Source organism: Phocoena sinus, chromosome 17 (genome assembly GCF_008692025.1).
Source record: "Phocoena sinus isolate mPhoSin1 chromosome 17, mPhoSin1.pri, whole genome shotgun sequence".
Lineage (NCBI taxonomy): Eukaryota > Metazoa > Chordata > Mammalia > Artiodactyla > Phocoenidae > Phocoena > Phocoena sinus.
The window spans coordinates 64,777,323-64,790,476 of record NC_045779.1 but is presented as its reverse complement, the minus strand read 5'-3'; the positions used below and the strand labels follow the sequence as shown (position 1 = coordinate 64,790,476).

The following is a 13,154-nucleotide window of genomic DNA, read 5'->3' as shown; positions in this document are numbered from 1 at the left end:
TTCCTGCTCTTGTTAAGGATTATGATCATCTTGCTTTGTACCAAGTCAGTTGGCTTTCAATCTTGATCCTAATTTAGTTTATTATATATGAGAAGTGAAAAAAAAAGGAACTTATTTTTGTAGCGTTGGTAACCATAGTCTTCCTTCTTATCCCTGACCAGACAATATTGTCTTCCTTCTAGCCCATAAGAATTCATTACTCATTAGCTTTTAAACTAACTAGTCCATGTTTTTATGCCATTATTCCCAAGATATCTGTAATTCATAAATCAGGACTATGGAATACTCCTTTTACTTGGAGTGGCCATAAATAATCTGTGGCCCTGATCACTATGAGTTCCTGCTCACCAATCTATTCCCAAGAGCATGAATGGCCACAAACTATTTGAAGGCCAGAATGCCTGGTATCTTGCCTAATCTTTTAAAAATCTTTACTGTCCTTCTTCAGAGATATTAACATTTTTATTATCAGTGAATAACTTGCTCTGGGGTTTCATTTCTAGGTATCTAGATGATCTCAATGAAGGTGTTTATATTCAGCAAACCTTGGAAACGGTGCTTCTCAATGAAGATGGAAAACAACTTCTAGTAAGTAGTAGTGACCACTTAAAATTTAAAAATCAAGAATGTCAAACTTAGCGTTACTTCTTTTCCTGTAAGTCACAAATACATACAGTGTATCCTTCTTTAAGGAGAAGCAAAATAAACTGATAATTATCTTCTAACTGGCAGGTCTTTGTCTGAATTTAGAACATAGTAGACTTTGAGCAGAGCTACAAGTGAATAAAGATTATGTGCAGGTTATGAGCTTCCTCAGTGTAACAATCCTATCTTCTTTATCTTTTGCATCCCAGACATCTAGCCTGGTACCTAGTACATCTTGATCACTTAAGAAATGTTTGTTAAATAAGTGAATGACTTATAATGTATTCATAATGTTGGGATTCCATTTTGGTATCCCAAGCAAAATAGGAAAATAGACCAACTGAAAGATAGTCATTGTAAATTAAACTTTACTTTGCATAAACTTTTCGAAGCTCATTCTGTACAGAAGGTGAGATCCCTTTGGGGGGAACCTGCATTCTCCCTGTAATATAGAGTTTTTAGGAGGAACCAGAGCAGAGTGATCCTTCTACACATTATCAGCTTCACTCCATAAGCGTGTGTACTCCTGTGAACTTGGCTGTTGTCTTTTTCTCATCATAGTGTGAAGCACTGTACCTATATGGAGTTATGCTCCTGGTCATCGACCAAAAGATTGAAGGAGAAATCAGAGAGAGAATGCTCGTTTCTTACTATCGATACAGGTATCCCTCCAAAAGCACTGCTATTGTTAAAGTACAGTGTAGGTGTCCATCCTCCTTGTATTGTGAACAGCAGCTATATGATCTAGAATGCAAAAGTGTAAGATTCTTATCACTTCTAAGTATAATACATAATGTAGAAATATAACAATCTGTGTTTTAGATCATCATTGTAATAGATTATATGTCCTATAATCTAGTATATATAGAGTAATTTATTGTAGATTATTAGCGATATATAGCTTATCATGTCCATCATGATACCTCAGTTTTTTTTTAAAAGGAATGTGAATTTTCCTTACCTGAAAGATTAATTTGGGAATTTTGGCAGTCTAATGAATTTTTTTTTTAAGTTTTCAAATACTCCTTGGCAGATGTAAGGAAATGAATGAGTTTTCTGTTATCATTTTCAGGTTGATACATTTTGAAAAGTTATCATTCAGGGCCAGGTTGAAAATGAATTCTTACCCATGTATATGTAGAACCAAAAACAGAACAAACAGTAACACACATCCCAACCATGTGTTACATGTGTCTTTACGGAGCTATGACTTCAAGAAGCAGGGTCTTAAAAACAGGACCCACCTTAACCAGCTGTGATTTCAGTCCCTAATATACAGTTTTCAATTTGTTAAATAAATGAGTCAGAATCTGGATACAGGTTTAATGTCAGAAATAATCAAGATTTGGGGAAGAAACAGTCAATAAGCAGGAGTCAGGAACTTGGGCTAAAGATGTGCAGGCTAGAATTGACATTTTCAGACTTACAAATTAGGACAAAATAAATAGGGCAAAAATGCAGATCCTCAACAGAGAGGGATTGTTTGGGGATGTTGTATTTTCAGCCACACTTGGTACTGCTGCCTTCTCAGCAGTAAATTAGGCTACTCAGCTGGCCTGTTCCTTTAGCTTTATCAGGATGTGAGGAGAGTATCCACCAGCATGCGTAATTCATTCACATCAGTTTGACCATCCATGTTTTTAAAAATGGGCTATGAATGGTCTTGCCTCTATTTCTGAAAGTACCTGGAAAAACAAAAACCATAAACAACATGAAGAAGAAGAAAAAAAATCTGCTAATCAAGCCCAGCTTTGACAATCTGGCTTTGTCCCTTAGGGTATAATGGCTAATTCATTAGAATGTGAGGATCCACTACTGAAGAGACACTGAGCAATTACAAGTCAGAGCAGTAGTAAAGGACATTCTTACATCAGATAGGAGGTCATCTTCAAGTCTAAGATTGAGTCTCTTTGGGGGATTACTACTTCAAGCCACCAGAAAAATCACAGATGTTCTGCTTAAATCTCTGTAGAAGGTACATCTTGCCAAGAAAAACCAGTTGGTATATCCCACTTGAAATTGATAGACTTTTTAAAAATTATTGTTTAAATTTATGAAAATTGGTGCAGGTTCACATTCTTTATCCACAATTTTGAAATCCAAAGAACTCTGACAAAAATATATGAACATACACACATGCACAACATGCATACAGAGCAACTGCGTTGGCAGCAAACCTGACCTAAGTTGAAATCTTGGAGTCAGCACCTTTCTGGAGCAGACATGAGGCTATAGACAGTCTTTATTTATATCACTTGTGTGAATGTTCATAAATTTTAATGTAGAAATATTAATATATCTTGATCATGGAATGCCATCTAAGACCCTGCTGGAGTATTATATCGTACATGATATATGTATCATTACTTTCTTATATTTGAAAAACGCTGTATTCTGAAACAAATCCAGCTCCAAGGATTTTGGGGAAACGGATCATGGACCTTCACATAAAACTGTACATACATACAGGAACCCATCTTATCAGTTTGGTATATTACAACAGGCTTGTTGAAAATATAATTTTGAATTTTAGGGATATAAATTGACCTACAGTCATATCTAAAATTATATAAAGTCAAGTTTATACTGAAATTCTTCTGCTTTGCTGGACTTTGCATTTCTGATATATGCGGTTTCTTTGGCCCTTTATTTCCCATTGTGAACATGGCTCAGTGCTGCTCGATCTTCTGCTGATTCGAATATGGATGATATTTGTAAGCTGCTTCGAAGTACAGGTTATTCCAGCCAACCAGGAGCCAAAAGACCACCCAGCTATCCTGACAGTTACTTCCAGAGGGTGCCTATCAACGAGACCTTCATCAGCATGGTCATCGGTCGGCTAAGATCTGATGATATTTATAACCAGGTGGGGATTAAGTCTATTTTTAAATCTGTCCTAATAGTTTAAAAGACTGATTTCACCTTCCTCCTCAATTGCTCCTTTCTTTTCTCCTTCCTCAGAAGAGTAAAAGCAGCTAGAAACTATTTAAAACTTTCTGAGTTGTGCCTTGGAATTGTTAAGGAAAGAGGGATATTAATTAGGGCAGTATTAGAGGTTTCAAGGAGGAGATGAGATTTGAGCTATATTTGGAAAGAAGATGCATTCTTTTAGGGGTTCAGTTAAATGATTGCTGAGTGTGCAGTATGTGCCTGTCCGTGTGCTTGGTGCTGGGGATGCATTGCTGAAGAAGGCAGGCCCTGGTCCCTACTCATAATGAGCTTGTAGCTGAAGAAAGAAGACAGACAAAAGAATTCCAGTAAAGCCAGATGGGTGTTACCTTAGGGGAAGTGCAGAGTGTTGTGAAGCATGTGACAGGGGCAGCAAGATTGCAACCGGTGACAAAGGGGATATCCGGGCAGCCCAGGCAAATGAGGCAGCATGAGCAGGGTTGGAAAGGCTCACTTTCCTCTCCAGTATGTGTACCATTCACTCACTCAAAATGGTACCAGAGAAAGTTACCATTTGACTTCATTTTCCTAAAGAAAACGTAATTTTAGGTATTATATATATATTTTCTTACTAGAAGAGAGTAAAGAGTTGGACCTGTGATAACTGGATATCATTTATTACAGAGCACACCTGTTCTGTACAGTTCTTAGGTAGCCTGCTAGTTTTTTGTATGAACATGTTAAGTGTAAATAAAGAGTTTTTGGTTGTTATTTGTTTTGTTTGGTTTTCTTTTTTTTAACATCTTTATTGGGGTATAATTGCTTTGCAATGGTGTGTTAGTTTCTGCTTTATAACAAAGTGAATCAGTTATACATATACATATGTTCCCATATGTCTTCCCTCTTGCGTCTCCCTCCCTCCCACTCTCCCTATCCCACCCCTCCAGGCTGTCACAAAGCACCGAGCTAATATCCCTGTGCCTTGCGGCTGCTTCCCCCCAGCTATCTACCTTACTACGTTTGTTAGTGTGTATATGTCCATGACTCTCTCTCGCCTTGTCAAAGCTCACCCTTCCCCCTCCCCATATCCTCAAGTCTGTTCTCCAGTAGGTCTGCGTCTTTATTCCTGTCTTACCCCTAGGTTCTTCATGACATTTTCTTTTTTCTTAAATTCCGTATATATGTGTTAGCATACGGTATTTGTCTTTTTCTTTCTGACTTACTTCACTCTGTATGACAGACTCTAGGTCTATCCATTTCATTACAAATAGCTCAATTTCGTTTCTTTTTAAGGCTGAGTAATATTCCATTGTATATATGTGCCACATCTTTTGTTTGGTTTTCTAAGACAACTCAAAATGAGGAGCTACCTGCAGATACCAGGTCTCCATAATATTTGTTGCCGTTTATTGAGAATTCAACATGAACCAGAATCATAGGAGGTTTTTTTCAAATACTGTTTTCTCTATTTTTCACAATAATCTTTCAGAATAGACAGCACTATCCTCATGTTGCTGTTGAGAAAAATAAGGCTTAGAGAGCTTACATAATTTTCACAACATCACATAAGCAGGCAGCAGAACCATAATTTGAATGCAGGCCTGTATGACTTCAAAGCCCACGCTGTTTCTTTACTGCCTCTCGTTAACCCTTCTATTAACCCTTCTGCCTCTTAGGCGGTCCACTTTGTCCATATCTCAAGGGAGTGTGTTTCAATTTTCTCCTTGCCCTGTGACCTCTATTAACACCGGGGTTGAGCTGTGGTTGTGCTGTGTGTCCACCCCTCTCTGCCCTCCACCTCCTCTGTTCCCTAGCTGATTGGACCAGGGCCGGTCACTTGACCCAAGATGGATCAGATTCCCTGTCTCCAGGTAATTTGGAATTGGGCCTGAGAAACGATTTCTGGACATGGGTTTACCCACAACATGCAAGACTTGGAGTTTGGGCAGCCTCATTCTGCCATGTGATAGAGAACAGTCTGGAGAGAGAGAAAAGTTGAGCAAACACATCCAGGGGAGAAACAGTGAAGGCTTTCTGGTTCGAAGCTCCAGGCCCATCCCAGGACCCGACCACATTCCTGCCCGCGGGCTCCATGAGGCATTGCTGTGTCTGTCCTTGTAATAATTACCTCCCTTTCTGCTCATGGTCCTCGAGGCGCCATGTACTACGTGGAGCCAGAGATTCCTAATACATGAGGCAATGGAGCCCTGGGACTCAGCAGCATATGAAAGACAGAGAGAAGCAGAGCACAAAGCATGCAGACTGAGAAGAGAGAGTGGTGTCTGGGAAACCAGAGGAGGAGAGAATTTCATTCCTCAGAGAATTTAAGTGAGAGTGCTAAAAAGAGTCCATTGAACTAACTGACTGTGAGGTCATGAGTGGCCCTAGGGAGTTCCATTGAGGTAATGGTGGAGATCAAATGTCAGTGAGTTGAAGAATAAACAGGAGGTGAGAGCACCAGTGAGTGTGGAATCTGTCATTTCTAAGAGCTTGTCTGTGATGGGAGAGACTCAGAAATGGACAACTAGTGGGAGACACAGGGTTACATTTTTTTTCTTTTTTTAGGGAAAAGAGTTAGAATTGCAGCAGAGTCAAGGATAGTCAAGAGAATGTCATGTGGCTAGAGATAAGAAAGAAGGCCCTGGTTCCCAGTGCCATAATCCGAGAATTGTTTCCAGTGCCCGGGATCCTCAAAGGACACGGACTTTTGAGAGGCTGATGTGTCCTAGAACTGGGTCATTTATTTGGCACACGTAAGTTCAGCTGTTGCTAACATCTGCCTCTCCTGGTCTGGTCTCTGTCTTGCAGGTCTCAGCGTATCCATTGCCAGAACATCGGAGCACAGCTCTGGCAAATCAGGCCGCCATGTTGTATGTAATTCTCTACTTTGAGCCTTCCATTCTTCATACCCATCAAGCAAAAATGAGAGAGATAGTGGATAAATACTTTCCAGATAATTGGGCAAGTATTGCTATTAGTCTTTTTTTTCTCTATGATAAGCTCGCCGGAGAACTGATTTTTCCATTCTTTTGGCCTGTAATCCAAAGGTCATAATGTTGAAATAATGAAACATAAACTCACTTAAGTAAAATTGCTTTAAGCCTGTCGAGAATTTTATAAATCAGGAAGGAATAAATCAGTCAGTAAAATTCCCTGAAACTTCCATTTGTGTTTTTTTTTTCTTTAAATGGATAGTCTCAAGGTAAAACCTCGTGTTAAAATGTATCTCGCTTTAGCTACTGAGATTCAACTAAGTTACATAGCATTTCTTTATTCTTTTCTATTTTATGAATCTAAGTTAGCAGAATTTACCTAATTTGTCACTTTGTGAATAGGAATTGCACATTTATAGTAAGTTTTATCTATAAGCTAATGTTGATGGGGCCAAGGTTTACATTACTGCAAGGATGTGCTTATAACTTTTTAAACATTATTTCACTTAAAAATATTGATTCTTAAAGGTTTAAGACTGACATTGTACTTAATATGTATGCAATGTTTTCTTTGCACATAGAGTTTTTAACAGAGGACAGTGAATTGGATCACGTCCTCAGGGAGCAGATTTTATTTCACTTCTTACCAGCTATTATGAGGGGCCTGAATGAGGAGCTTTACTGGGGAGGAGAGCAGCCTATAATTAGGAGATGATGCTTCCTATCCACAAATGAATCATACCCATGTGCTGGGAGTTGAGTAGCCAAGAGGAAAGTTCCGAGAGTCTGGCTTCGTTTGCCTAAGCTTAACAAAGAGGTTCTGTCCATAATGCTATACTCAGAAACACTTTTAGTATTAAGGAAGGTCGAAGTCCAATTACATGATAGTTACAAGGTACATTCCTGAAAAAGCACCCTGGCGCGCTGAAAATAAAGGAATTTTTAAAAATAAATAAATAAAATAAAAGATATGCCAGACAAATGCCAACCAATAAAAAGCTAGTGAGAAAATATTAGACCACAAAGAGTTTTAAAGGAGAATATTAATAGGGATAAAGAGGGACTGCATATAATTTTAAAAAGAATGAATGTGAAACACAATGCCACTCTGCTCACAGAAATTTGGGGGACAAGTTTAGTTTGATTTTAAGAGTATAAAGGTGAGATGAAAATGTTTGGGAAAACCCCTACTCCAGTCAAAGTGTCTACTTTTCTTTCCCCTTTCATTTTTGTTCATCCAAGGACTCCTACACACAGCAGTTTGAAAGGAAAACCTTGTTTTAGTTATTTTCCCATGAATAGCAACATTTAATAGTCACTCTTGTTCCCAAGTGCTCATAAGGAAAACCACTTCCCTGTATATTTGGAAAATCTTGGTTTTTCACCAGAACGGCATTTAAACTTGAAGGAGTGGGTGATGTCTTCTATAACTTTGTATTTTCCCAGCCCCTTGCCTTGAAGCGAGTAGATATTTAACAAATACTGAACGATTGTCTCTTCTTTCAGGTCATTAGTATTTACATGGGGATCACAGTTAATCTAGCAGATGCTTGGGAACCCTACAAAGCTGCAAAAACTGCTTTAAACAATACCCTGGACCTTTCAAACGTCAGAGAACAGGTAGGTTCTGGCTAATCGGGAGGATTCTCAAACAACTGCACACCAGCTTTAATGGCGTAGGAAACGAGCTAAGTAGATTTCCTAAGCGATTTGGAAGATGCCCACATAGACATTTTAGTGCAATGATTAATGAAAGGTGAATTTTGCACATTGGAATAAGAGAGGTAATTGTAGAATTTTAACTTATGTGGGCTGTATAAATTGGAGACTTGGATCCTGAGGAAGAGTCAACACCCTAAAATGAACCAGTGTGACATCTGGCCCCAGGTGACTTCATTTACTCCTGCTTAAAGACTGTCCTCTTGGACAGAGCTCCCTTCACTAGTAGCTAGAATTTTAATGCTTTCATAAGGATGAGTGTTGAAGATGGTAATTGGATGTGGACAATAGACCCTTTCACTGTAATTTAAGCTCATCATTTCGGGTGTGTGAAGTAAGCAACAAGACTAAAGACAGGCATCTCCTTAAAGTTGAAATGGCTATATTCTGTCTCTGTTGAGAACCCAGGGCAAAAGGAAATAAATATCTGAGTAAACAGAAGAATCAAAATAAAATCTTTTTATTGGGGAGCATACTTGATATTTCTAAACAGTGATTATCTTCCTCAGCCTATCTGTCTGAGTTTTTGAGTTTCCAAATGTGCATAGAATAATACTGACTCAAGGAACTTCAGCATGTTTTATTCAAGCAAATTGAATTCCATAAATAATGCACAAAATAATTTCAGTTTTGGCACATCCCCTAGAAATATATTAGAGAAAGTGGCGCTCCCATACTTACTGGCCCCAGAGCATTAATTTTTCATGGCTGAAATTCCTTTCCAAAATCACATCTTCTCGTTCATGACATTACAAGAAGTTCTTCAGAGGCTTCCAGTGCCACATCTTGTGGTTGTTTTAAACTAACCTGACTAGGTTAATGATGTTTACCATTTAACTCTTGCTTTAGGTAAAGCAGAATGACCAAATTTCCAAAAAGGCTGGTCAGTTTTGATATGCTGAGATGTATTTCTTTTGTTAAGCTTTTATATGTAGAAACTCACCTTTTGAGTATTTCTGCTCTGCTCTGCCTTGTTAGTCGATAATAATAGGAAGAATGGTCAATTTAGCTTCTGCCTTTGTGTCTCTTTCCATCCAAGTTACGAATAGAAGCGACACCAGGAGCCAGCGACTCCAGTTCTCCAGTTTACGTTTGAAGAGACCAGTACTCAGAGGTTAAATCCAAAGTCACACCAATATTTCTAGATGTTAGTCTCTCAATTCTAAGTCCAGTGCTCTTTTCAAAAATATCCAATAAGCCACTTGCCTTTGAGCCTTATCAACTACAGTCCGTGTGCTGTTTGTCTCATATGGAAATGTTACTATTTGTCGAGGGATTCTTTTGAGTGTGATTCACTTTCAAGATAAGTGATTCTCTCTTTCTCTGAAATGTAATTCAGGTCTTTTTTTCTTTTCACAGGCAAGCAGATACGCTACTGTCAGCGAAAGGGCGCACGCACAAGCGCAGCAGTTCCTGAAAGAAGGTTGTTTGAGGGAGGATCTGGTTCTGGATAACATCCCGAGGCTTCTGAACTGCCTGAGAGACTGCAATGTCACCATTCGATGGCTGATGCTTCATACCGCAGACTCAGGTAACACACGAAAAGGTGTGACCATCTGCATTCATCCATATATAGGCGTCCGAACCCAGATCTGCGTGATGCAAAGTGGTTTAGCCCTTCAATGAGAATCACGCTGCTTTTCTAAGTTAGTCATTTTTGTGTCAATTTGGATAAAGCAGTGGCCAACCTGAACAGCCCCTGTGTCAGGTCCTGTTAGGTGCTTGAGAATATGAGGAAATTTACCTCCCAAGTTTGAGGAACTTGTCACTGGTCAGACTGAGGAGATCAGATGTCTACATATGAAAAAATATAGCTGCAGATCTGTAGTAGGCAGAATAATGGCTTCCCACCCCACCCTCCCAAAGATGTCCATGGCCTAGTCCCTGGAACCTGTGGGCATGTTATATTACATGGCAAAGGGGGATTCAAGTTGCAGATGGAATTCATGTTGCTAATTAGCTGACCTTAAAGAAAGGAGATTATCCCAGTGGGCCCAGCATAATTACAAGTGTCCTTAAACTGGGATATCCTTAAACTGGACTCTTCTGGAAGCAGAAGAGTCAGAACTAGACAGATGGCATCATGAAAAAGACTCAGTAGACCATTGCTGGCTTTAAAGATGGAAAGGGCCACAAGCAAAGGAGTACAGGCAGCTTCTAGATGCTGGAAAAGACAAAAAAACTGTTTTCCCCTGGAGCCTCCAAAAAAGAACACAGCCCTGCTGCTACCTTGATTTTAGCCTAGTGAAACCCATTCCGATTTCTCACCTCTGGAACTGTGAGAGAATAAATTTGTGTCATTTTTAGGCCACTGAGTTTATGGTAATTTGTTACAGCTGCAATAGGAAACTAATACAAGGGCCAGGGCAGCACCTAACAGCCAGATGTGTAAAATAGTTGGTAGGATTTGAGTCCGGAGCCCAGAGCAGAAGAGAAACATTGCTTGGGGTAGAAGGGCAGAGGTGGTCTAACAAGGCTCCACAGAGGAGACAGGAACTGACTAGCCCTTGATAGGATTTTATAGTAAAAAGCAGAAGAAATTCTAGTCTGGGGAAATGATGGAAGAAAAGTATGATTTTAGAAGGACAGAGAAACATGGCTCCACTTTGCTGAGGAACTGGCTAGACCCGGGTGCTTAATTACGGTAGATGGGGTCTTAATCTTTCCTGGGTCATGATCCTCTTAGAGACCCTATTAGCCATCAGGCTCAGGAGCTTTTCTGCCGCACGGCTTTCAGAATCTTAGTTCCCCAACCAGGGACTGAACCCGGGCCTGTGGCAGTGAAATTGCAGAGTCCTAACCACTGGACCACCAGGGAATTCCCTAAACCCATGAGTTTAAAACCCCTGGTTTAATAGTACAAAATTAAGTAGGTTGGACTAATACCTGAGCTTATTCGGAGCTGACGCAGTCCTCATACTTAGTAAATGCTCGATCAATATTAATTACTAAAGAGTTCCCTCCTCCAGAGCTGCACGCTCCTTCCCCTAAGAGTGGTGTCATTTAGCAGCTCTGGAAAGCCAAGCCTCTGCTTTTTGTTTTTCACTCAGCTAACTTTTCTTGAGCACCTACCCTGGTCCCACTTTCAACACCTCCTTGTTCTTTCAAGTAAGACTGTGTCTCTCAAAGAAAAACTGTCCACACGCCAGATAATCCTGCAGCCTACCTCGGTAACACAGTGGCCCCATCTCCCAAACCGGCCAGGCAAGATGCCCTTGACACTTCCTCTAGCTGCCGCCTGTCTCCACATCCTGTGAGTGGTCAGCAGTGAGAACAGCAGGTGGACTTCCTCATCCTTCATCTCTTTGAAAACGTGGAATTTCTCTTCAGCCTTCCCTCTTCACACCAGAAATCTCCAGCTTCTTAAATCTTTCCCACAAATGCTGCTTTCCAGTTTTGTTTTTTTCATCATTTCGATTCTTGGCCTAGATCTCTCTCCAATTTACAGTTTACTCTCAGCATGAATACAGGGCCGAATCATCTAGTGGACCAGTCTTTAATTAGTCGAGTTTATGTTTAACATGAAATCCAGTCCTAATTTGAGGATTTTACTACATTGACTCAGCTTGTAATCTTCTTTACCAAAAGTCTTACATTCTGAAGCATATAAACAACTCGAGCCCTCTCTTTATCCTGTCATAAAGGCAACTGTGGGTTTCTAGTGACTCAGCCTCCTCTTTTTCTTCTGGACAACTGTGCCTGACAGCCGTGCCTGCGTTCTGGAAGCCAGCGGTCTCCTGGATTTGTGCCCCTGCCAGGGACAGCCTCGGCTTGCCAGGTTCTCTGCTTTTCGGCCACATCTGTTTCCACTTCTGAGCTGGCAATTGTCTGACCTGATCGCACAAGTTCAGAGTTTACAAGAATCAAATGATTTGCCTATCTGGCTGTGAGTCATATGTGGGGAGGGTAACTGCTTATTTAGCTTTCATGGTGTTTTGGCCGTGGCGTGCAGAAAGGAAGGTGCAGATTTCTCGTATTCCCTCCTGTTAACTCTCTGCAGCTAATTGTTAATGCACAGTGATGTCTCCTGTGCAACAGTGAAAGCAAATTAGTATCAGAAGATTTCTTGTTGAATTAGAGTTAATATAAAGACAAGTGGAACTCCTTCCAAGTTTGTTTTTTTTTTTCTGTTTTTTTTTTTTACGTTAGGCAAACATGAAGCTGAAAAATTGTCTCTGTGTGATCAATGTCATCAGTGCCAATATATTTCTTCCTAGGGAGTTCTGGAGAATGCATGGTAAATCAGAACTCTGCAGTTTCCCGTGAAAACTGAGCCCTCCTCCAGGTTGTCATGAGTCTCCTTCCGATGGAGTAACTTGGAAATCAATATGTAAAATAGCCTTGCTCGGGCTTCACTGTGACTGAAGCACCAAAAACACCACTGATGTGCTCGGAAAGCGTGGTCGTTCTGTACATGCCAGACCTCCTAAGATGCTGATAGGAGGGCTTGGAAAGCAGGAATAAGCACGGGTGATATTAGAGCAACTAACAGGGTCCTTGTACCTTATCAGCTGTGAACTTTCTGACAATGTTTATTGTCTTAAAGTTTTTATTTTGACTTTATTTGCAATCTAAGTAGCTTTTACTTGTAAACATTTTACCTTATCCTATTTTATTTTTCTTTCTTACATAAATAATTGACCCCGTAAACCAATTTCAGCAAATATCAGTATTTTTTATCCTATATACTTTTTTAACATAATGTTTATTTTATTTGAAATGATTTAGCTTGGCAACTGAGAGGCTGACCAGGGAATCAAGACATCTAGTGTCTTACCCCTGGGTCATCACTGCCTAATTTTGTGAATTTGGCCTAGTAGCCATAAGCTCTCTGGCTGAGAGGGGTCTAGGTGGTGGATAATCCAGAAAGCTCTGAGTGCCAGTCATGCCTTTACAAAGAGCAGAATGGTCTCAGGTCTGGTTCTTCCTGTTTGGAGGTGCCACATCTTTGTGTGGGTAACCCTGCTT

General features: G+C 40.0%; 1 protein-coding gene across 3 annotated transcripts in view; it reads left to right on the top strand.

Moving 5' to 3' along the window:
* WASHC5 (WASH complex subunit 5) overlaps positions 1–13,154 on the top strand; it is a 55,227-nt gene that overhangs the window by 6,556 nt on the left and 35,517 nt on the right. For all 3 annotated transcript variants that reach the window (XM_032609939.1, XM_032609937.1, XM_032609938.1), the window contains 6 exons: positions 504–588; positions 1,207–1,307; positions 3,319–3,511; positions 6,343–6,495; positions 7,974–8,087; positions 9,546–9,717. In XM_032609939.1, the coding sequence (XP_032465830.1) occupies positions 504–588; positions 1,207–1,307; positions 3,319–3,511; positions 6,343–6,495; positions 7,974–8,087; positions 9,546–9,717 (818 nt within the window). The remainder of the gene's footprint in view (positions 1–503; positions 589–1,206; positions 1,308–3,318; positions 3,512–6,342; positions 6,496–7,973; positions 8,088–9,545; positions 9,718–13,154) is intronic.